The sequence below is a fragment of the Mastomys coucha genome, unplaced genomic scaffold (assembly GCF_008632895.1).
Source record: "Mastomys coucha isolate ucsf_1 unplaced genomic scaffold, UCSF_Mcou_1 pScaffold5, whole genome shotgun sequence".
Lineage (NCBI taxonomy): Eukaryota > Metazoa > Chordata > Mammalia > Rodentia > Muridae > Mastomys > Mastomys coucha.
The window spans coordinates 100462832-100486677 of NW_022196911.1; the positions used below are offsets into that span (position 1 = coordinate 100462832).

The 23846-nt window shown below is 44.8% G+C and overlaps 2 protein-coding genes across 14 annotated transcripts in view; one reads left to right on the top strand and one right to left on the bottom strand.

Moving 5' to 3' along the window:
• Positions 1-8789, top strand: part of Mapt (microtubule associated protein tau) — a 102820-nt gene extending 94031 nt beyond the window's left edge. For all 4 annotated transcript variants that reach the window (XM_031350978.1, XM_031350975.1, XM_031350977.1 and 1 more), the window contains 3 exons: positions 616-697; positions 1930-2042; positions 4668-8789. In XM_031350978.1, the coding sequence (XP_031206838.1) occupies positions 616-697; positions 1930-2042; positions 4668-4883 (411 nt within the window). In that variant the 3' untranslated portion in view covers positions 4884-8789. The remainder of the gene's footprint in view (positions 1-615; positions 698-1929; positions 2043-4667) is intronic.
• A 1343-nt stretch (positions 8790-10132) lies between these two features.
• The window catches only part of Kansl1 (KAT8 regulatory NSL complex subunit 1), a 134048-nt gene continuing 120334 nt past the window's right edge, over positions 10133-23846 (bottom strand). For 7 of the 10 annotated variants that reach the window (XM_031350970.1, XM_031350965.1, XM_031350964.1 and 4 more), the window contains 8 exons: positions 19609-19791; positions 18971-19159; positions 18471-18619; positions 14635-14756; positions 13706-13763; positions 13395-13507; positions 12111-12363; positions 10133-11850 (listed from right to left, as the gene is read on the bottom strand). In XM_031350970.1, the coding sequence (XP_031206830.1) occupies positions 11623-11850; positions 12111-12363; positions 13395-13507; positions 13706-13763; positions 14635-14756; positions 18471-18619; positions 18971-19159; positions 19609-19791 (1295 nt within the window). In that variant the 3' untranslated portion in view covers positions 10133-11622. The remainder of the gene's footprint in view (positions 11851-12110; positions 12364-13394; positions 13508-13705; positions 13764-14634; positions 14757-18470; positions 18620-18970; positions 19160-19608; positions 19792-23846) is intronic. The other 3 variants (XM_031350972.1, XM_031350973.1, XM_031350971.1) reach the window with 1 other exon arrangement.

The following is a 23846-nucleotide window of genomic DNA, read 5'->3' on the forward strand; positions in this document are numbered from 1 at the left end:
GAAGCTGTGGTTTTCGCTGTGTGCCTGCCTTCTGTTGGTGTTGCTTTGCTCTTCTCAGTAGAGGCTGAAGTGTTCAGGAGACTATGTGTCCAGACACCAACTGGCTCTTACTCCGAGTCAGATATAGAGCTGTTCTGGGTCCTGTTTGCCGACCGGTGGTCCAGGACCATGGGAGCTTCCTGGATGAAGCACACCCATCCTCACGGCTTCTCCTCTGAGTCTCTCCTGAGGAGAAGGTGCAGGGCTGCGAAGGCTCCTTCCTCCACTGGGTGTCACCGGTCTTTCATCAATAAAACGATTTGTCTTTTTTTATTTAAGTATCTGCTACAGAGATGCTCACGTACAAGGACCAGGCATCTCTGCTTTTCCATGAGAGTGTCTTGTATTTCTGGGATTGAAGATGTTTTAGGTCCCACAGCTACTTGGTGAGGACCAGCTCCCTGGGGGGATGGAGGTTGGCTGGATTTGGGGAGCCTATTTTCCATCCTGAGTGGGATGTATTCAGGAGCTGATGGGAGCCACTGACAAATGGTCCATCAGGCTTTGTGTTGTGTTACACCCCTGGTAATGTAACCCCCTTTATTCTCTGTCTCTCCCATCCTCTTTGACCTGCAGGTGCAAATAGTCTACAAGCCAGTGGACCTGAGCAAGGTGACCTCCAAGTGTGGCTCATTAGGGAACATCCATCACAAGCCAGGTAGCACTTGAGGAAGGCAGACTTTGGGGCAGGAGTGCTGGCTGGGCTGGTGGGTGCTTCCTAGAATAGGCCAGTGAATGTTAAATGTGAAAATGCTGTGTGGCCTGGGACCTGGGTCTGTCCCTGCTTGTCAGCCCAGACAAGGGGTGGAGGAATTGGTTTCAGATCCCATCCCTATGGCTCCCCAGAAAAGCCTGTATAAATGGACCGGCCATGGGTCTGATCAGGGGAATTCCCCAAAGGCTGACTCTGTGAACATCTCAGCCTTGTCCCAGCCAGCATGGGGGACACTTCAGCTACACCAGCTATAACATGAGACCTTCTGGGCTGTTGTTCAAAGAAAACACCCTTCCCAGGAAAACAGTAGAGGTCACTTCCTCTCCTGCTACACTGTGGTGTGGTGACACGAGTCAAAGAGGAGATTAGGGTCTCTCTCCTCATTGTGCATCTGACGGGCAGTTTGATTCCAAGGTCTTGAGGGGCTATGGCTTACAGAATGTTCGTAAGTAAATCTCCACAGTTGGAAGGCATTGGTTTAAAATTTAGTATGCCTCTCCTGGCCAAGCAGGAAGGTCCAAAGACCTTCTAGGACTGTGTGATGTGGCTGGCTGGAATACAGACATGCTCTTAGCTTTAATCCCAAACGATGAAAGTAAAGATAGTTTGTAGAAGGAAGCACACATGTTTGAAAGTGATGTCTAACTGAGGGACAGACAAAGTGATGGATCAGAGGAAGATTTGACAGAATGAGTCAGAGATAGGACACGCCCACCTCTCACAAGGAGAAAGAAGAGAGAGAGACAATTTAAGAGAACAAAGGAAGAGAGAAGGAGGGGTCAAAGTAATGCTACTTCATGTAGCACTGAATGACCTCAGGAGGAAGATTTTGCAGGGTAAATATCCTATGGGCACCTTCTTGACTAGAGAAGCAGGTAGTTTGCAAGCCCTAAAAAGGGCTTCCTGTGGCTAAGCCTCTTTCGAGATAAAGGAGAACCCTGGTAGCTCTCTGTGGATGGGTTGTTCTTTAGATCACTGGGCCAGCCTGTGTTGCAGTCAGAGTGGGCATGTCTTCAGATGGTCCCCTCCTGAATGTTGACACCTGACCTACTTTTTTAAAATCAAGTCTCCAGCAGCCCTGAGCCTTTGCTCTGCCTGCTGCAAGCTCATTTAACATATACTAAGTCCTCCAGACCACAGAAGATGACAAGAGGCTCTTGTGGGTTGTGTTCCAGGAGGTGGCCAGGTGGAAGTAAAATCAGAGAAGCTGGACTTTAAGGACAGAGTCCAGTCGAAGATTGGCTCCTTGGATAACATCACCCATGTCCCCGGAGGAGGGAATAAGAAGGTAAGGGGGCCAAATGGGAGGTCATACGGGGATAGGAAGTTGGATGAAGACCTCAACCTGTGGGTCCTGTCCCCTTTGGAGGTAGCATATCATCATTTCCTGCATATCAGATATTTACATCATGATTCATAACAGTAGCAAGATTATAGTTATAAAGTAGCAATGACATAATTTTATGATGCGGGGGGGGAGTCACCATGGCATTAAAGGGTTGCAGTGTTAGAAGGTTTGTCCTAGAAGGTCCTCTATGGACTATCTGGAGATAGATTCTCATCCTCACCTTGATGTACCAAGAACAAGGCAGAAGACCAAGGCAGATCTTTCCCACTAGTTACCAGAGAGGTAGAGCAAAGTCATAATGCTGACTGAGGCTGTGGTCCAGCTGGCAGAGAGGTTGTCCAGCATCCCCAGAGCCCAGGTCATGCCTCAGACGGCCATCTTTTTTTTTTGTTTTTTCATTTGTTTGTTTGTTTTTCAAGACAGGGTTTCTCTGTGTAGCCCTGGCTGTCCTGAAACTCACTCTGTAGACCAGGCTGGCCTTGAACTCAGAAATCCGCCTGCCTCTGCCTCCTAAATGCTGGGATTAAAACCGTGCACCACCACCGCCCGGCACACACCTTTAATTTCTAATGGTAAAGATAAAGTTAGTTTGTAGAAGGAAACACCTATGCTTGAAAGTGACTTCTAATTGAGGGGCAGAGAAAGTGACAAATCTGAGAAAGATCTGACAGAATGAATCAGAGATAGGATACACCCAATGAGGAGAGAGGAAAGGGAAGCTACTTAAGAGCAGTGCAGAGAGAGGAAGGAGGCAGCTTTGCTGGGACAGCTGTACAGAGACAGGTTGCAGAGCAAACAAGCTACACACAGGTGAAGACAGAAGGAGCCACAGAATGAGAAGGAGCCAGAAGATTAGAACAGATTGCTTGAGTTCGTTTGAGGCCAAGCAGAGCAATTCAAGGAGAGGCCAAGAGATTAAATCAGTTAGTTTGAAGAGAAGCTTCAGCCAGAATAGATGAGCTCCTTCTTATTTCTCAGGCTTGTTTTGTCTTCACCTGTGTCTAGTTTGTTCTCTCTTCAACCTGTTTCTGTAAAACTCCCCCAGTAAAACTGACCCCTCCTTCTCTCATCCTCTGCTCTCTTAAATTGTCTCTCTTCTCTCTCCTTGTGAGAGGTGGGCGTGTCCTATCTCTGACTCATTCTGTCAAATCTTCCTCTGATCCATCACTTTGTCTGTCCCTCAGTTAGACATCACTTTCAAACATGTGTGCTTCCTTCTACAAACTATCTTTACTTTCATCGTTTGGGATTAAAGTTAAGAGCATGTCTGTATTCCAGCCAGCCACATCACACAGTCCTAGAAGGTCTTTGGATAGGCTCAGAGCAGCCATGTTGCTGGATTAAAATTCCCCTATGGTCAGGAAGCAGACCTGGAGTTCTAAGCCAGGCTGGTGGTTTCCAAGCAAACCAGAGCTAAATACTGGTATCCTTCCTCACACTAGATAAGTAAATATATTAATTAATTAAAAATTAAGTGAGCAGTAATGAAGCAAGCATCCAGTAAGAAAAGCAAAGTGCTAAGCCCTGTGTATATTGTTCCCATGTGGGTTAAGTAGACATGGATTTACTTGCACATACATATCTGTTTCTATATGTGTGGAATAGTTAAAGGACACAGAAGTGGGGCTGGCGAGATGGCTCAGTGGGGAAGAGCACCGACAGCTCTTCAGAAGGTCATGAGTTCAAATCCCAGCAACCACATGGTGGCTCACAACCACCCATAATGAGATCTGACACCCTCTTCTGGTGCATCTGAAGACAGCTACAGTGGACTTACATATAATAAATTAAAAAAAAATTGCTTTAAAAAAAAAAGGACACAGAAGCAATGGTCAAGGTCACTGGGTAGGCAGGTGTAGGATAGACCATGCACAACTATTGCTAGTTGGAAAACCGTACAAGCAAGTTGATGGCTCACAAGGATGCAAGCAAGTTAGATGGATAGAATACTTTTCTAGCATACAGGAAGCCCTGGATCTGACCCCACCATTATATAAACTAGGTGTAGTGGCATATACCTATGACTAGCACTGGGGACAAGGAGACAGGAAGGTCCAAAGTCTAAGGTTATCCTCAGCTGGATAGAGGATAGAATTCCTGCTGGGCGGTGGTGGCGCACACCTTTGATCCCAGTACTTGGGAGGCAGAAGCAGGAGGATTTCTGAGTTCAAGGCCAGCCTGGTCTACAGAGTGAGTTTCAGGACAGCCAGGTCTATACAGAGAAACCTTGTCTCAAAAAAACAAAAAACAAAACAAACAAAAAAAAAGAATTCCACACCAGCCTTTTCCACCATATTTACTTATTTCAAGAATAAGTAAATATGGGGTGTGGTGGTGCATACCTTATAGCACTTGGGAGGCAGAGGCAGATAGATCTCTGAGTTCAAGGTCAGCCTGGTCTATAAAACAAGTTCTAAGACATCCAGAGCTACACAGAGAAACCCTGTCTTAAAAACAAAAACAAAAATGAATGAATGAATGAATGAATGAATGGTTTTCCTCCCACCACAGACTAGCTCTGGTATATAGAGCCTTATCATTAATCTTACTCTCTACTTCTTGCAGATTGAAACCCACAAGCTGACCTTCAGGGAGAATGCCAAAGCTAAGACAGACCATGGAGCAGAAATCGTGTATAAGTCCCCCGTGGTGTCTGGGGATACATCTCCACGGCATCTCAGCAACGTGTCCTCCACGGGCAGCATTGACATGGTGGACTCACCACAGCTTGCCACACTAGCTGATGAAGTGTCTGCTTCCTTGGCCAAGCAGGGTTTGTGATCAGGCCCCTGGGGCAGTCAATAATCATGGAGAGAAGAGAGAGTGAGAGTGTGGAAAAAAAAAAAAAAAAAGAATGACCTGGCCCCTCACCCTCTGCCCTCCCCGCTGCTCCTCATAGACAGGCTGACCAGCTTGTCACCTAACCTGCTTTTGTGGCTCAGCTTTGGCTCGGGACTTCAAAATCAGTGATGGGAAAAAAAGAGTAAATTTCATCTTTCCAAATTGATTTGTGGGCTAGTAATAAAATATTTTTAAGAAAAAAAAAACATGTAAAAACATGGCCAAAAAATCTAGCATTTCCTTGGGCAATTGCTAATTGATTTCCCCCCCCCAACCCCACCCTCCCTTCTGAGTATTAGAGGGTGAAGGAGGCTCTGGAGGCTGAGGGACTAGGGCAGCTAATTGCCCACAGCCCCATCCTAGGGGCTTCAGGGACAGCGGCAGCAATGAGAGACTTAAGACTTGGTGTGTTCGTGGAGCCTTTGGCAGGTGGTGTTGACTTTGTGTGGGTGTGAGTGAGGACTGAGACAGCAAAGGCTGAGAGATGGCTGGGCTGTAGTCAGAGAGAGGTGAGGAAGGCATGTTGGGAGAGGGGACACTGACTACTACTGCCAAGTAGCTTGGGAAGCAGAGATAGCCACAGCTGCCTGCAGCTGTCTTAGCTTGCACAGATGGCTGCTTGTTAAAGCACTGTGGGGTTCAGTGGGTGTGCGTGGCCCCTCTTCTGAAGAGCAGCCTGTGGGAGAAGGGGGATTGGGCAGAAGGAAGGTCAACCAGAAGGTAGCACCTTGTAGATCGGGTCTCTGAAGGCTGATCTTGACATCCCAGAGCACACTGGTTTCTTCCCTCCCCACAGGGTGGGAAGTCCTGAGCCTAGGGGTTTTCCTTTGCTCAAACCACAGGAAAAGCTCAAACTTTACTGAGTTCTGAAGTTTGGAACTACAGCCATGATGTTGGCCACCATATAGACCTGGGACTTTAGGGCTAACTAGTTCTTTGTAAGGACTTGTGCCTCTTGGGGGACATCTGCCTGTTCTCAAGCCTGGTCCTCTGGCACTTCTGCAGTGTGAGGGATGGGGTTGGTATTCTGGGATGTGTGGGTCCCAGGCCTCCCATCCCTCATGCAGCCACTGTATCCCCTCTCCCTGTTCCATCATGCCCACGTCTGCCACGAGAGCCAGTCACTGCCGTCCGTATATCATGTCTCACTGTCCTGAGTGCCCAGCTTGCCCCAGCCCCATCCCTGGCCCCTGGGTAGATATGGGCAATACCTACTCTACACTAGGGGTTGGAGTCCAGGGAAGGCAAAGATTTGGGCCTCAGTCTCTAGTCCTACGTTACACGAATCCAACCAGTGTGCCTCCCACAAGGAACCTTACAACCGTGTTTGGTTCATTCCATCACTTCCCATCCTGGATGGGAGCCAGTGTGTGCTTGGAGATGACCCTGGGTACCTCTGTTTTTTTTTTTTTTTTTTTTTTTTTTAAAAAAAACTTAAGTGTTTGCCTCCTAGGCCTGACTCCCTTCTTGTGTTGAGCTGGAGGCAGCCAAGTCAGGTGCCAATGTCCTGGCATCAGTATGAACAGTCAAGAGTCCCAGGGCAGGGCCACACTTCTCCCATCTTCCACTTCCACCCCAGCTTGTGATTGCTAGCCTCCCAGAGCTCAGCCGCCATTAAGTCCCCATGCACGTAATCAGTCTCTACACCCCAGTTTGGGGAACATACCCCTTGATTGAAGTGTTTTTTCCTCCGGTCCCATGGAAACAGTGCTGCCTGCCCTGCTGGAGCAGCCAGCCACCTCTATAGATGCAGCCCTTTCTTTCCTGTCTGCACCCTGTTGCATTGTTGTTGGATTTGTCTGTTTGTCTGGGTTCACCAGAGTGACTATGATAGTGAAAAGAAAAGAAAGATAAAGAAAAAAGAAAAAAAAAAAGGACGCATGTATCTTGAAATATTTGTCAAAAGGTTCTAGCCCGCCACAGGAGATGGAGGGTGTGGGCATCACTTGGCTCCTTCGTGACTTGGCTCCAGGCCAGTGCAGTGCTACTGGGACATCCCATGTTTTGAAGGGTTTCTTCTGCATCTGGGACCTCACAGACACTGGATTGTGACATTGGAGGTCTATGACATTGGCCAAGGCCTGAAGCACAGGACCAGCTAGAGGCAGCAGGCTCCACCTGTCAGGAAGAGCTTGTGGCTGGCCTGTTTTGTAGAGTGAAGATGGTCCTCTCTAATCACAACTTCAAGTCCCCACAGCAGCCTTGAAAGACATCTAAGAACTCTTGCATCACAAGAGCAAAGGACACCAGTACCAGGGAGGGTGACCCTAGAGATTCCACGCTCTCCAGTAGAATCCTGGGCCTTCTCCAAGCCTTGGCCTCTTCACCATAGGGTTTGGGATAGACTGCCCCACGGACGAAGGGGAAGTCTTGGGAGACTCCCTTGTTTCCAAGGTGTCAGCCCCCTGACCTTGCAATGACCTCCTACAGCTGCAGGGACTAGGCCTTTGAAGACTAGGACCCTCAGGCCCAGGTCGACCACTTCTGGCTTGGGTAAGTTAAGGACAATGTGGAGAATAGGAGGAAGCAGCCAGTCTTTCCCATTAAAGAACTCTGAGTGCCCAGAGCTACCTATTGTGAGCCTCCCCACTGCTGATGGACCTTAGCTCTCTGTAGAAGTGAAAAGTCCGAGGGAGGAAAAAAAAAAAGCAAGTGTGGTTTGACGGTCCGTGGGCCCCTCATCATGGTTACCTGTTGTGGTTCTCTCTTACACCCATTTACCCATCCTGCAGTTCCTGTCCTTGAATTGGGGGGCGGGGTACTCTGCCATATCTCTTGTAGGGCAGTCAGCCCAAAAATCGTGGTTTGGAGTGATCTGGTCAGTGCTGATAGGCAGTTTACAAAGGGATTCTGGCTTGTTACTTCAGTAAGGACAATCCTCCAGGGCCCTGGCACCTGTCCTTTCTTTCCATGCCTCTCCACTCCAGAGCCAATGTCTTTGGGTGGGCTAGATAGGGTATACAATTTGCCTGGTTCCTCCAAGCTCTTAATTCACTTTATCAATAGTTTCCATTTAAACTGACTTCAAGGATAAGAGTGTATCCCATTTGAGATTGCTTGTGTTGTGGGGGAAGGGTGGGGGAGGAAGAGGGATATGTTAAGATAATTCACATGGGCAAAGGGAAGTCTTGGAGTGTAGCCGTTAATCCATCTTGTAACCCCATTCATGACTTTGACCACTTGCTAGAGAGAAGAGGTGAGGCTAGAATTTGGAGGTTTGGTTGTCCCACTGATAGAGGCAGAGGCAGCCAGCTAGGTCCCTGCCTTCCCAGCCAGGTGCAGCTCTCAGGTTTGTGTAGGAAATCTATGAACTGCTCTTCCTGCTGCCTTCTTGTGGTGCCCAGAGCCCACAGTCAATGCCTCCTCAAAACCCTGGCTTCCTTCCCTCTAATCCACTGGCACATCATTATCACCTCTGGACTGACTTCAGATCCATAGCCTACACACTGCAAGCAGTGGCCTAGACCACTTCCTTTATCCCTGTCTGTTCTCCAGGAAAGTAAGTGGGGATGTGGGTGGAGGTAGTAATCAACTATAGATCTGTGGCTTTATGAGCCTTCAAACCTCTCTGGCTTCTGAAAGGGTTACTTTGGGCAGTATTGCAATCTCACCCTCCTGATGGACTGTAGCCTGTGCAGTTACTGTGCTGGGCATATGATCTCCAGTGCTTGCAAGTCCCATGATTTCTTTGGTGATTCTGAGGGTGGGGGGAGGGACACGAATCATCTTAGCTTAGCTTCCTGTCTGTGAATGTCCATATAGTGTATTGTGTTTTAACAAATGATTTACACTGACTGTTGCTGTAAAAGTGAATTTGGAAATAAAGTTATTACTGATTAAACAAAATCTCTGTTCATGAGTTCCAAGACAAAAAAAAAAATAGTTTACAAGTTCTTTCCCCCACTTAGAAAATTCAGAACAGGAAATGAAAGTAAAAGCCAGATGCTGGAGTGAGAGCTTTCCTGGTTCATTCTCACATTCTACTGCTGGCACACTACCCTCAATCAGCATTCTGTGGCTGAACTCACAAGGCAGCATTCAAGAGCTCCTAAGGCCTGCGCCAGTTCATGCAAACTGACGAAGTTTGGTGTGGGATGTGTGAGACCCTTCATTTCTGGAACTTAAGTGTAGAGGACTGGGGCTGAAACAAACTCAAGCCAGTCAGCTGCAACCCCCAACATGCATACATAATTTGTACCTTTGTACCTTGGAATCTTAATATAAATCAAGGAGTATTTCTGCTAGAGATGGGCAGCTTCTTGCTCACAGTATTACAAAGGAAAGAAGACAATCCATATTTTCTTGAGACAGGGTCTCTCATGCAGCCCAGGCTGGCTTTGATCCTCCTGAGTGCTGGGATTATAGGGGTACACCATGCTGTTAATGAAGTGCAGGATCTTCTTAGGCAATAGCCCATCCTCTGCCCCAATCTCTTGCTGAGTGCCTTGGCATGTGGTCAGAGTACCACCTTGGGTGTGAGCCTATCCACCTCCTTTGTCCGAGACATTATTTTCCTACACATGTGCCATGTTATCTGGACTCCTAGCTGCTTAGGGATTCTTGGGCCTCAGTCTCCCACCTCACATAGGAACACTGGGATTATTCAAACTCAGGGTCTCATCCTGCACGGCACTGAAGTCTCCCTTACTCCTGAGTTCTTTGGTAATTATCATGATCCTTAGATTTCCAATTTTAAAACATTTGTCTTCCTCAGTTCCCACCAATGTGCCTGGCCTCTGCAGACAGTTAATGCATATAGGAATTTCCTGCCTTTAGGATCTGAGAAAGAACAACTCAGAGTCTTGGAGAAGGTGCACCAGCTCACTTCACTGGTTCTGTATGAGAAATTGGGCCCTTAACCTCTTTGTAAGTAGCTGTAGTCTCTCCCAGATGACAAGAAAAATGTATGCAAACTATATACTTTCATTGATCGCAACACCTCAAAGTTTGACTGGTAAGAAGTAAAAATCTTCATTGGAGAGAATTTGAAACTCTACCCTACTGACCTCTCAGAGGGAAGAATGAGGCAACGAGTCAACTGTTTTCACTCTAGAGCAGAATGGTACGTCTTACCTCAGTGAACCCCTGGTCACACCATGCACCCAGCATTCCCAGGACTGTGAGAGACCACCAGGGCTCAGCAATGCTGTCAGACACAGTCCAGTGTGTCAAGAAAAGCCTGACACAACTCTCTGTATCTTTTTTTTATTATTATTTTTTTCATTTTTCCTTCCTTTTTTTTAAGCACTAGTCTGTGCTTTGCAAACAGAATCAAGACATTAACAAAGATCAGCTTCTCTGAAGAAAAGCATTTCTATAGAACAAAGACAGCTACATGTTCGCTGCCATTACACAGCTCAAAGCAGGAAAAGAAAATATTTACAAAATACAAGTTTTTTTCAATTTTTGTCTTTTTTGGTTTTTTTTGTTTTGTTTTTGTTTTTTACAATGCTAAAAGGGTTATTCAGAATTTTCAACCTTATAAATAGAAGAAGCACTTTATGCATAGGGATATGGTGCATTATTGTTGTTTAAAGAAACAATGACAAACCTTTTAACTTGCAAACAGAAAGAAAAAAAAATTACTAATGTTGAAAATTGTGAAAAAACCCCAACCATTAAGCAGTCTGCCTACTATTTTTGTACGATTATAAAATGGCAGAAAAAGAAAATTCCTTTCCCCCTCCCCTTTTTTTTGGTGATGTGATTATACATAAGACAGGCACAAGGCTAACAGGAGGTTCATGGGGAATGATGGAAACCACAGCTAGGACTGGACAGCGTTCCACAGGCAAGGGGTTGGGGGAAGAGAGTCTAAGTGACTGTCTGACAGAGCTGTGAAGGAGACACGACAAGTGAACTTGTCAGTGAAAACATGATACATAAGTGATGACGTGTACTCCATGGACTTCCTAGTTTTGAGGGGAGTGGGAATGGGTCATAGAAGCTCTGATTGGAAGGTCTACCGTATCTGTGTGAGGGCATGGAGGGAGAAAAAATGGGGAAGGTAGGGTAGGGTGACCTGAGCAGCTGCAGCAGGGCACTGCAGTCAAAGAGCCAAAACAGACGACCAAATGCAGATGAAACTGAAAATGGGCCTCCAAGGTTCAGGTGACAAGGTGAAGCCAGCTATCCTGCTGGCCCAGAGCTCAGTGACAAGAACCAGCCAACAGAGCAAAGAGGCTAGCTGGAAGGGTGCTCCATCCTAGAAGACCAATGAAGGGGGTGACCAACCAGAGCTAAGCCAAGTCACAGACTGGAGGGAAGGGAAGAGCCCAGACTGCTTTTGCTCTGTCCCACCCTAATCTGAGAAGGCTGTGCTGATCTGGAGTCTTCTACTTGCTGCCATTTGGCTGGTCCACCCTACCCCACAGGTGCAGGGGAGGAGTGATCATCTAACATTGGAAGTCCAGTGATCCAACAGTACAGAGGACATGCAGGACCAGGCCAGCAGGGTCTCTTCCTGAACTTGTCTGCCAACTGGAGGAAGTGCTCAGGTGTGACATGAAAACAGAACAAGAAAACAAACAACAAAACCAAACCAACCAAAGGAGGATCTAAATTCCTTAAATTCACTAAAAACTGTGAAAATTTCCAGCATATGATGTTTGAATATCAAACGCAGAGATTTCTGAAGCTTTAATGCCAATAATATTGAGTCTGTAGAGTCACTTCCCGCTCATCTGTGAGTTGGGCGCTGAGCTGCGATTGTTGCTGCCAGATGCCGACTCTTGAGGGGGACAACAGGAGGCGAGGTGGGTGCCACCTCTGTCTCCCGGCCAGACTTGCTGCCTGAGGTGCGGCGAGTGCAGCGGGCTGCTGTGTCCTGGGCATCCAGCTGCTCGTCACATTCTGCCTGGGGACTATAGGCCAGAGGAAAGGTCCGTCGTTCCCATGGCTGGACTGACTGTGGACAGACAAGACGAACTGGTGATGACCAATTTCTAGGGCCAAGGCCCTGACCTCAATCTTACAGCCTGCAATCTACAACTAGTCTGTCTAGTATTATTGGGGAGAAGTTTAGGAGATTCCTCCCAAGGTGGGGTACCACAGGAACAGTGAGCAACCACACTCCATTCCAAACAACAGAGAGGAGGAGAGCTCTTGGCTTTGGCACATGCTGCTTGCTCCCAGTTCTACCTCATATCTTGCCCTCTCCCCTCTTACCTGTTCATCTAGCCCCAGCTCTGGTGTGGAACATCGGGTGTCTTCACTGGCCAGGTGTCGCAGACTGTCCCGAGCCACGGGGGTGAGAGGGGCTGAGTGCAGTTCTGGGCTAATGGGACTCCTAGGAGATTGACCATGGGAGAACTCTGACAGAGAGTGGCTACTACTGACGTCAGGGGAGGCTGGCTGTGGGGTGGAGGGGTTGGCACTGCCCAACTGAGGGGTGGTCCGGCCGTCTGATGACCTGTAAGACCTGAGCCAAGAAATATACCAATCAGTAAGTGAGGACACAGTCATAGGCACTTTTTCTGCTTCTTTTGGGGGGTGGGGGTAGTAAGGAGTTATTTAAAGGCATCTACATCAAGGCAATTTTAATATGAACTGACAGTAATGGTACTCTTTTAAGATCCATCAACTGGGCTGGAGAGATGGCTCAGCGGTTAAGAGTGCCGGTTAAGAGTGCCGATTGCTCTTCTGAAGGTCATGAGTTAAAATCCTAGCAACCACATGGTGGCTCACAACCATCTGTAATAAGATCTGATACCTTCTTCTGGGGGTCTGAAGACAGCTACAGTATACAGTATACTTACACATAATAAATAATTTTTTTTTTTTTTTTGGTTTTTCGAGACAGGGTTTCTCTGTAGCCCTGGCTGTCCTGGAACTCACTCTGTAGACCAGGCTGGCCTCGAACTCAGAAATCCGCCTGCCTCTGCCTCCCAAGTGCTGGGATTAAAGGTGTGCACCACCACTGCCAGGCAAATAAAGACTGTACTTGCTTCCACTTTTACCTACACAGGTAGGTCTAAGAGCCATGAGCAATTATTAGCATTGCCTAGAGAATTCACAATAGGGACTAGTTCAAGTTTTGAAAACAAGTCAAAGAAAAATAGGTGGTCTCCTACCACTCTTTTTTTTTTTGAGACAGGGTTTCTCTGTGTAGCTTTGGCTGTTCTGGAATTCACTCTGTAGACCAGGCTGGCCTTGAACTCAAGAGATCCGCCTGCCTCTGCCTCCCAGGTGTGTGGGCCATCACAGCCCAGCTCCCACCACTCTTTTAAGGAAATGGTTCATGAGACTGGGAGGGCAAGCACTTCTAACCTACTGAGCCATCTAGAGTTAATATTGCAAAACCAGTCCCCATCAATAGAGGACCAACTTTTGAGGCCTTTTAAACAACTCTGGCTAAATCTCTATTTTAACCAGTAGGCCTTTCAACATACTTTCTGTAACTACCATCCTCCCTTTCTCAATAGATACTGGGAACCCATGTTTGCCCATTACCTGCTGCCTCGACGCTGGGGTGGCATACTTGTGGTCCACAGCCACCTTGCCCTTTCCATCTCCTCACATTTGGCATGCAGGGCAGCAAAGGCTGCATCAGATAGGTCCTCGATCTGCAACAAAGCAGTTTTGTCAATCTCTCTTCCCCAGGAAGCTAAGGGTATGAATCAGCAGAATAATTCTAGAATCAGTCTCTCCCCATTGTAGTGCTGTTATTAACAGAATATGCTGAGCTTACATTTGATATCCTATGTCTGAGTGTTTGGGGTGGGTGTGCATGTTCTTCCAAGACAGTATAAATATGGTATTACCTCCTCATTCTCTTCATCAGGATTCCCCTTCAGAGACTGAAGATCAACCTCTCGCCAGCTGCAAACAGGAAGAAAAGAAAAAAAAAAAATCACTGGATTGTAGGCAGGCTATGATGCTCCTACCTCTAAATGAAGCCCCACATGCAAACACACACAAAGGCGGGAAACAGAAATATAAGCAGTTAGAAGTGAGGCTGATAAGACCGTCAACCTCAATTTTAAATAAATAGTATTTAATATTAGTTGATTCATATCCTACAGAACACAATATTTGAACTTTCCTATAGAGGCTTATAAATGAAATGAACATTTTAAGAAATCTGATTTGATGTTGAGACAATACATTCAGTATTCTAAAACACACAGTCTGAGTGGCCTGCTAGGTTTGACCTTTGGGTTGGTGGATTCAGACAATGGAATAAAGAAGCTAACAGAAATAATTTTACTCCTATCAGGCACCCCTCTCCCACCTCCTATTTGCTCTTGCTTCTTTGAAACAGAGTCTCTTACTATGTATCCCAAGTGGGTAGCAAATCTCATAATCCATCTGCCTCAGTCTCCCAACTGCTAAGACTAAAGGCATACACCATCCATGCAAGAAGCTACTCCCAATGAAAACAACCCCCTCAACCATTCCCCCAAACAAAAAGCCTTGAAGTCTCATTCTAGACTAGGCTGGCCTTGAACTGCTGTAGCCTTCTAATGTCTGGAACTACAGGCATGAGTTCTCATGTCTTTTTCATTGTTGTTTCTGGAAATAAAGTCTAGACCTATAGCCCACATTACACTCTGGGGAACCAGGAAGGACCATCAAGCCTGGCCCCAGACCTTTCTTTTAAAAAGAAAACAATTCAAGGATAAGGACTGCTTGGTCAGACGAGAAAGAGAATATGGAGAGGAGGAGCTGAATAAACAGGTCTTCTCTATACCTTGGAGTAAGGATTTCTTTGTATTGTAGTTTCTCAACACGAGTTGTTGCAGCAACAGACATTGGGATGACAATGTTGTTAATATCAAATGAGCTCTCTCCCCTTCTCCTCCTTACTGGCTGCTGTAAGACAAAAGTTTAAGTTTCAAGGGAGGCACAATGTTACAAATTTAAAACCATCAGTCATGTGACAGAATGACCATGCACATGGGTCCTTGGGTAGCAGTGGCCACCACAGCAACAAGTGTATATCTAAACAGTTTGTCTCTGGGAGCAGAATTCTTGGGACACACGTGTGTGTAGCATGTGTGTCCCTGTGTGTGGCAGCCCTAAAGAATAAATCCCATTCACAAGGCACTCTCCCTGGCCATCCTTCTCCTTCATGGGTTCACGTGGGAATAGAACTGCTAGATTTTTATAGACGGGTATTCTAGATTTTAAGACAATGTGGTGGTGGTGGAGTTCCTATTACTTCATTCTACTAACATTCCTTGTTTGCTTGTTTGTTTGTTTTTGAGGCAGGGCTTCTCTTGATAGCCCTGGCTATCCTGGAACTTGAGACCAGGCTGGCCTCAAACTCACAGAGATCCACCTGCCTCTGCCTTCCAAGTTAAAGGTTTGTTCGCGCCACTACTGCCCAGCTTTAACATTCCTCTTTTAAAATCTAAAATCCTTGTTTTAGAGCTGGAGAGATGGCTCTGTGGTTAAGAGCTACCCTTGGAACAATGTTAACTAGTTAGATTAAAAGCATTGAACTCTTTTACCAGAAAAAGAGGCTCAAAGAATAAGACTAGCTTAACAAACCATCTTACCTTAGCTGAGATGAAAACACCTTCCTCTTGAAGATCTCAATTCCTCAGCTAAGTCTGTACCAACCACCTTCTCAGCCCTCATATAACTCTCATCTTTCTATTATTTTGGGGAAAGAGAAGAGTGGAAGGAAATTGAAAAGAAGGATCTGTCTATAGTTTCCGCCCCCAATCCCAAAAGGATATGTTTCCACAGTAAGTGAGAACATTAAATCTTTGGGGAAGTAATACTTTCAAGGGTCCAATAACAGAAGCAAAGTGCATAAATGGTACATAGCCTACTAAGAGTAATAAAGCCAGGCGTAGTGCTGCACATCTTTAATCCCAGCACTTGGGAGGCAGATGTAGACAGATCTTTATGAGTTAGCCTGGTCTACAGAGCAAGTTCTAGGAAAGCCAGACCTACATAGAAGGACCCTGTCTTAAAAAACCAGACAAACAGTGAATAAAGCAGAGAGCCAAATGACTGAGTCCTAGACAGAAGGAGAACTCTATCTGCTGCGTCTGCCCAAAAAGCAAATACCTTATTCTGAAGCAGCCTGTTAACTGAGCTGTAAGAGGCCATAGGGAAACAGTGGGATGACAAATATGTTGTCATGGCAACATATAGCTGGAAACACCCAAGAGGTCATACCCAAACCACCAAGTGTGGTCAGCCCACAGGGAGGGGTTAGTAAGAAAGATAAGCTAAGCTACTACCCCTAACCAACTATTATATCTCTTTGGAAGGTGAGATAATCTATTCATTTCATTATCGTAGGACACTGTAAGATTATTAAAAAGCAGAATTTCAGATGGTGTCATGAATGATTTCAGGTCCCCACCTCACAATTTTAGGTCACAGCTTAACTACAATGGTTGAGATTTTTGGAACTCTTATCTGGTTGAGCTGTTACTGTCACATCTTGGCTTACGTTCTATGATCCACAAGAAATGCATCTTAAGGAGCCTTGAGAGAGCCAGCTCTTCCTTTCTTAGTCAAGAATGAAGCTCCGGCTAGAAAAAGGTATGTATTTCTCTCAGACTTCTCAGGCCTCTGGCCTGCACCCTCTGCTTCTACACCCATTCTGCTAGCACTCACCCTCAACAGAGAGAAACAAAGCATGTGGTCTTTCCCCTTCTACTTTAAGTATCTTTTGGATGGTCTTACTATACAGCCCGAGCTGGGCAACTCACGGTCCTCCTGTTCAATTCTACCCTAAGTGTTACTTTATGTTTGACTTTAACACAGATCCCTATGAAGCACAGCTACAAATACCTTAAAAGCCCTGGCCTTGCACCCCTTTGTCCTCTTACCATCTTGCTTATCAACCTAAATTTGGCATATCACTCTGCTTATTATTCAATAAATCTTTGATTCTCTGAATAAATGAGGTAATAAGAGCCCAAAGGAGCTGGGTGTGGCAATTGTCTTTAACCCTAGCACTTGGGAAGCAGAGACAGGAGGATTTCTGTGAATTTTGAGCCAGTGAGCTATAGGACTATATAGAGGAACCCTGTCAAAAAAGGGCCTAAAACATTAGCATGCTATGTATAGAATACGTATTTAGTAAGACTAATTCTAAATGGTCTAAGGTCTAAGTCACCACTCTCCAGACTCTCATCAGGGCTGACAGATTAAAAAAAAAAATACTGATTTACACTAAGTCCTTGACCTTAAGAGTTTGTGTTTTGTTTTGTTTTTTAAAGTGAGAATTACTCTCATTACTCTTTATCCGATTATGTGAAACTCTTGGCAAGTGTTTGGTGGAGTGTGTGAGGAATACTATACACCTATTCAGACAAAGTCTATGAGTAGAGAAGGTGAAGGAAGAAGGCTATGTGCAAGAGGCAGTGATCTATAAAACCAAAGAACAATCTGAATTTGTACCTGATTCCAGGGGCTTAGTGAGCACATTCTGTGAGCTCAGAGCTTCATATAACCCCATCTCAGGCCAAGGCCTTGTAATGTTCTGGTAGGAGAGCTGACCTTGAAGTCAGACTATAAGGGTTTGAATCACAATCACACCTTCAAACTACCTCACCTTATGAAACACACACAACCCTGGGAAGTCTTAGTTTTCACGTCCACAAAAAAATCACTATTCATAATGCTATCTATTTATCAAAGGACAGCATAGATTTAAATGGGATGGAATGTATATCTATTGATCCTTTTTACCTCAGTCTCCTGAGTGTTAGAATTACAGACCTGTACCATCAAGACCAGTTGTGTAAGTGCTTAAAAAATATCACAGCAACAGATCTTATTATTGCAAGTACAATTACACTTGTTATAATTACCATAAGTGATGGTTGGATAACTATACTCGGCTATAGGTTTGTGTTTAATGAGACTATATCTGGAATGGCTATGCAAATAACTTCCTGAATGGGATTTGATAGTTTAGAAGGTAGGGAGTATGCTTTAAATGGCTCCCATTATGCATATACTAAGTGTAAATATGGTCACAAGTAGCCTGCTGTATATTTCTGCTCTGTACACCTGCAAAAGCATTAATTCTACCTTCTCCCTTGGTCATTCTTAGCATCCCAGTGCCATTCATCAATAGCAGAAACAAGAAAATTGTAGTCTTGAATGTCTAAAAATAGTTCTCTTTCATGCTTCTTCTCATGTTCACTTTTTGGCATAAAAAGATTAGGGTGCCATGGTACGTAAGTTCTGCGTGAAAACAGATCCCAAAGAGTCAAAAAGCACCTTCAGAAAACCTGTCTCTAGACAGTGTGTTGTACGTCAAACCAGGCCAACTATGGACAAGTTACCAGTACTCTCCTGCTCAAAAATCAACCGACTAAACCCATCAAAATACCATTATCATTATCAACAACAAGACGATGACGACCACCACCACCACCCACCCTTGCCGCTACAGCAACTATCTACCCACGACTTAGCAGAGATCCACTTTTACTATGAAAAACTCTAAGAAAACTTCGCAGAGGGTCAAGTATCTACATGGGTCTCTAGAACTACTATGAGTGCCCTGTAATCTGAAGAGTGTCCTATCAACTCCATATAGGTACTTACAGATGTGCTGGCTGCAACTTGTGAGCTAGAGCTGGTGGGTGTGGAGGCGTCTGATGAGGTGGAAAGCTGTCTCACCAGGGGGCTGTGCGGTGGATGGTGGGTAGCTGTCAAGTAGCTCGAACTGCTCATGTCTGTGTGATGCTTCAACACTGCAAAAGTCAACAGAAAAGAGAGAAATAGAAATACACGGCTAAATGGCTAACCAGTTCAACCTCTAACGTGTGTTAGGAAGGCCAGCAATATACACTAAAGGCAAAAATGCTTTTTTAAGCCTAGAGGATAAAAAAGCTGCAGCAAACTAATTGATGGGAGATAGGGGACTGGGCAGATATTGTAGCAGTAAGAAGTGACCTGCATTTAGAAGCAACAGTGACCCCTGCTATGCCTTTCTAGCAAGTGATGGACAAAGCTTGGGTTAGGGGGTTTAAGAGAAGCTTGGGCTGTCCCAGAAAGCTCTGAGCAAGTGCCAATGCAGGTAGAGGTGCCGGGCCTGGCCGTACCTTCACTTCTCTCAGATGAATGATCTCGCAATCTCATTTTGCTGTGGGTTGGGTCATGCACAGGTGGCGGTAGGTGGAGCAAGCGCTCTGCTTTTGGAGCTGTCACTCGCTCTACCATGGGCACAGCCCCCACATCGTCTAAGTGCTGCCTGTGGGTCCTGTCAGGCCGTGTTTGGTGATGGGACAGCTCTGAAGAGGGGAACAAAAAAGAGCTGTGAAATACATTTACTCAAATCTTATTTGAGTTCTGAGCTCTTCAATTCTCCTAAGGCTATATACCCAGGGCAGCAGGATAGTCTGGGACTCAATATTCTAGTTAATGGTACAATAGCTAGGACAGGGACAGGGAGTCACAAACAGAAATGTTAATACCAGGCTTCAGAAGTCAACCTGCCCACATCATATTGCTGCTGGTTGTTCACTCAATATTTAAGGTCCTGCCTGTTTGAAATAGCTTCTAAAGTCTATCAGAAAGCATCCAAAACAATCAGACGGATTAAGCTGTGAGTTGAATTTGTATTAAACAACTAAACGCTTTTCCCAATTCCAGAATACAGGCATAGAAAACCAAAAAATATGAGAGGTAAGAACTGTGGCAATAGTGATTGCAGAGGACTCCTCAGTTCCTGGAGACTTACTGGCTGTTGTTAGGAAGGAGTTGACCAACTTGTGTCTGTCTTTACGAACTGGATCTGACAGACTGCATGGCATGGTTGCTCTGTGCTTAAGAGAAAACTTTTTGGTAGGTTTGATCTTGTCAAAAGGCTTGTTTTGCCACTGAGACTTCAGCATGCTCTGGAAGTGCAGGCTTGTGGGAACATCTGTGAGAAACATAAAACACTGCAGGTTAGTCCAAGAACCTGACCCCCCCAGGCTCCTCTGTCCTTAAAGGGTCTCCAGTCACTGACTCTCCAGAGGTCAATATACCTATTTCACACACCTCTGGTTTAAGAAGTAGTCTCACTTGCCTAAGCAGGGGCAGTCATATGGAAAAGCCACTTATGTGATCTTTATGGATGGTCATTCTATCTTAAGTAGTTACAATCTCGGCTTTTTGTTTACAAGTTCCAATAGGGGTAAAAATACAACATCACTCTTTTACATCGATGGGGGGACTTTCTTTCCCATGGATTACTCTAAGTTTGTTGGTTTTGTTGGTGTGGCATATTGCAAACATACCATTTCTAGGCACTTATTGAGCAATTGTGCTGCCTTATGGCACAGCACATCCTATGCTATCTGTGGCTAAAGTAAGCACTGGTAACCTTCCTCCAGTGCAAGTTATACCACCCCCTTCTCCCCTTCTCTAGAGCCCTATCATCTTTGACTATCTGTTTTCTTTTAAAGCTATTTAGTTTAAAAACAAACAAACAAAAACATCCCTCCCTCCCTACCCTCTAAGACAAAGTCTTACTATGTTCCTTAAGCTCTAGAGATCCTCCCGCCTTAGCCTTCTGAATAGTTGTAACTGTAGGCATGGACCATCATGGCTGGCTTGAAATCAGTATGTGTTTTCCTAAGAAGTAAGTATTTTAGTAATTCTCTAGAAAACTAATTTTTAGGATCCCAATCATTTTCCTGTAGGCTTTAAAAGTTATTCTTCCATTGTACTCTAATACCGAGTGCTTACTTACTAAAGACAGTATAACTGTTTTTCAAGGTTTTGTAAAAAACCTCCAGACATAGCATCTGAGAAACGTAGGCAGGAGGATTGCTGTGAGATCTTAGGCTGTAGCCTAAGAGACTGTCTCAATAAAAATCAAACCAGGCCCTTTATTACCTTCTCAATTTTGGTGGCCCACTGTTCACTTACAGTATATTCCTGGTCTATACTCTGGTTTGTTTTGATTTTTTTGTGACAGAGTTTATATATCCTTTGCTGAACTTTGCTATGTATACCAGGGTTGGGGGCTGAAACTCAATTCCTTGCTACTTGCAAGGAGTCTGAGACAGCATGCATACCATAGGTTCAAACCACACAAACTGCACAATTGGGAAGTGGAAGCAGACACTAAGTTCTACTACTAAGCAAAAAGTTCTCTGCAACTAATACCTGTTGTAAAACAAAAAAAATCAGTTTTCTCCAATGGAGTGTTTATTAGGTGTATCAACTACACTCCAAGGCAGGCTTCATGCCCAAGAGAAGTTTGGCCAATACAAAATGGAATTTATGTTTTGTGTTTGTTTTTCTTTCTTTCTATTTATTTATTTTATGTGTATGAGTACACTGTAGCTGTACAGATAGTTGGGCATGAGCCATCATGTGTTTGGCTGCTGGGAATTGAACTTAGGACCTCTGCTGGCCCCACTCTATCGGGCCCCACTTGCTCTGGCATAATTCACTGTAGCTGTCTTCAGACTTGCCAGAAGACGGCGTGCGATCTCATTACAGGTGGTTGTGAGCCACCATGTGTTTGCTGGGATTCGAACTCAGGACCTTCGGAAGAGCAGTCAGCCCCCTTGTGTTTGTTTTTCAAGACATGGTTTCTCTGTATAGCCCTGGCTGTCTTCAGAGATCCAAGCTGGGCTACTACTGCCCAGCTAGGTTTCATGTTTTTATGTTTTATTTTGATTTTGTTCTGTCATTTTTGACTTATTGGTTTGTTTGGATTTTTCTTTCGCTCTTTCTTCTTTCTTTTAGAGAGAAAGAGCATGAAGCTGTATGGGTGTGATGATAGGGAGGACCTGGAAGAAAGACCAAAATGTATTACATGAAAAATAATGGCCTATTGTTGTTTGTCCTCAGAGCTCCCAGGGTCTCTACCACCAACCAAGGACTGCACATGGTGGGTCTGATTGTTCTGGCAGCATGTGTATAGTAGAGGATCGCAAATTCGATCATCAATAGGAGGAGAGGACCTCGGCCCTGTGAAGGTTCTGAGCCCCAGCGTAGGGGAATGCCAGGGCCAGAAAGTGGGAGAGGGTGGGGTAGCAGGCACGGGGACGGGGGAGGCAACAGGGGTTTGTTCTTGTTTTTGTTTGTTTGTTTGTTTTTGGAGGGGAAACTGGGAAAGGAGAAATTTACATGTAAATAAAAAAATATCTAAAAAAAAAAAAAAAGAAAAATAATGGTCTAGCCCCACTCTACAGTTTTTGTTCACATGGTGCTGGGGATGGGATTCAGTACTTCACCCATCCTAGGCAAGCACTGTATACCGACTGAGCTATATCCCAAGCATAAAATCCCAAGTGCATTTTTAATTCTGTCAATGAATTTTCACAAAATTTACAGCTGTTATTTGTACCATGCATGTACCTGGTGTCATTGAAAGCTGAAAGAGAAGTCCAAACTCCCACAGGTGGAGCTACTACGTGGGTGCTGGGAACTGCAGGAGCAACAATGGCTTTTAACCACTGACCCATTTCTCCAGCTTCCTTAGGAGCTTTAAAAAAGCATACTGAAGTAGTATAATAAGCTCTTATTACCAACTATTGACAACACTCTGGAACCTATTTCCCTCTCAGTACTGTGAAACTAGTAGCAAAACTGAGCACTGAAAATTATTCTCAGTCAAAATTAGAAGAGATCAGACACAGTCTAAAAACAAAACAAAACAAAAAATCACAAACAAACAAAAACCCAACACATAAGCTGGTGGTGGCAACAAAACACACCTTAAACCTCAGCCCTTGAGAAGCAGAGGCTGGCTGGCATCTAGACCTTTTTCATAGTTTGGCCAGTCTGGTCAGCAGAGAGTTCCTGGACAGCTAGGGCTACACATAGAAAGACCACAAGGGTCCAGAAGTTTTAGTTTTTTTTTTTTTTTTTTTTTTTTTTTTTTATTAACAAAATGAGGGTCAATGCTATAGTCTAGTTGCAGAACACTTTTCTAGGATTTGCAATGCCCTGGGTTTGATTTCTAGCACATACAAAAGGGGAGTAAGGAATAGAAGACAGACAAATGGAAGGGTGAGCTGACAAGGGGAAAAGATTTACCTATCCTAACCCCTAAAATAAATACACCAAACAGCTGAGTGTGATGGTGCATACCTCTAAATTCCAGGATTTGGGAGGTAGGAGCAGAAGAACTGCTCCAAGTTCAAGGCTAGCTAAGGCTACATAGTGAGACCTTATCACAAAACAATGAACTAAAAAACAGACTCACAAATACAGAAGGTACTGCATTTTCTTTTAATCACTTTTATAAAAGAGTGAGCAAGACCCCGTGAACAACACAAGTTCTTAAGTATTGTTTGTCTGAGTGTGTACACTAAATGAATGGTAGTTATCCTAAGGACATGGAAACTGCCAAAAATCTGAACATGGCCTGGGGTTGCAGCTCAGTGTTAAAGAGTGCTTGCCCATATATACAAAGCTCTTTGTTTAAAAAGAAGTACTGAAAATTCAAACTAGGCAGACTGGAAGGCCTGAACGAAAGGATGAAATATTTTAAGATAATGGGCATGTAGCTTGCATGTATATAATCCTGCACTCTGGAGGGTAAGGTACGAGGGCCAATTACTAGTCTGAAATTAAATACTCTTAAAAAAAATGTAAAAAACCATAAGAGATTCATTCAGCTGTAAGATGTCTCACATTCCATTTCATAAGATTAACATGTTATTATTTAAGAAGGTGTAGTGCTTAATCAGGTAAATAAAATATAAACTGATTATCAACTCTGTCTCAAACTACTACTTCCTTAAAGAAAATGAAATGTGACTGAAAGACTGAGTCTTCAGTTCCCCAAGTTCTGATATTCTGTATTTGCTGGAAGATTCTGCTTGTTATTTTCAACCATTTTCTCAAGCCCGCTTGAGTGTTCTGCAATGCTCACTTCTTCCTTCTGTTAGAAGTATATACCCTCGCTGGGCGGTGGTGGCGCACGCCTTTAATCCCAGCACTTGGGAGGCAGAGACAGGCGGATTTCTGAGT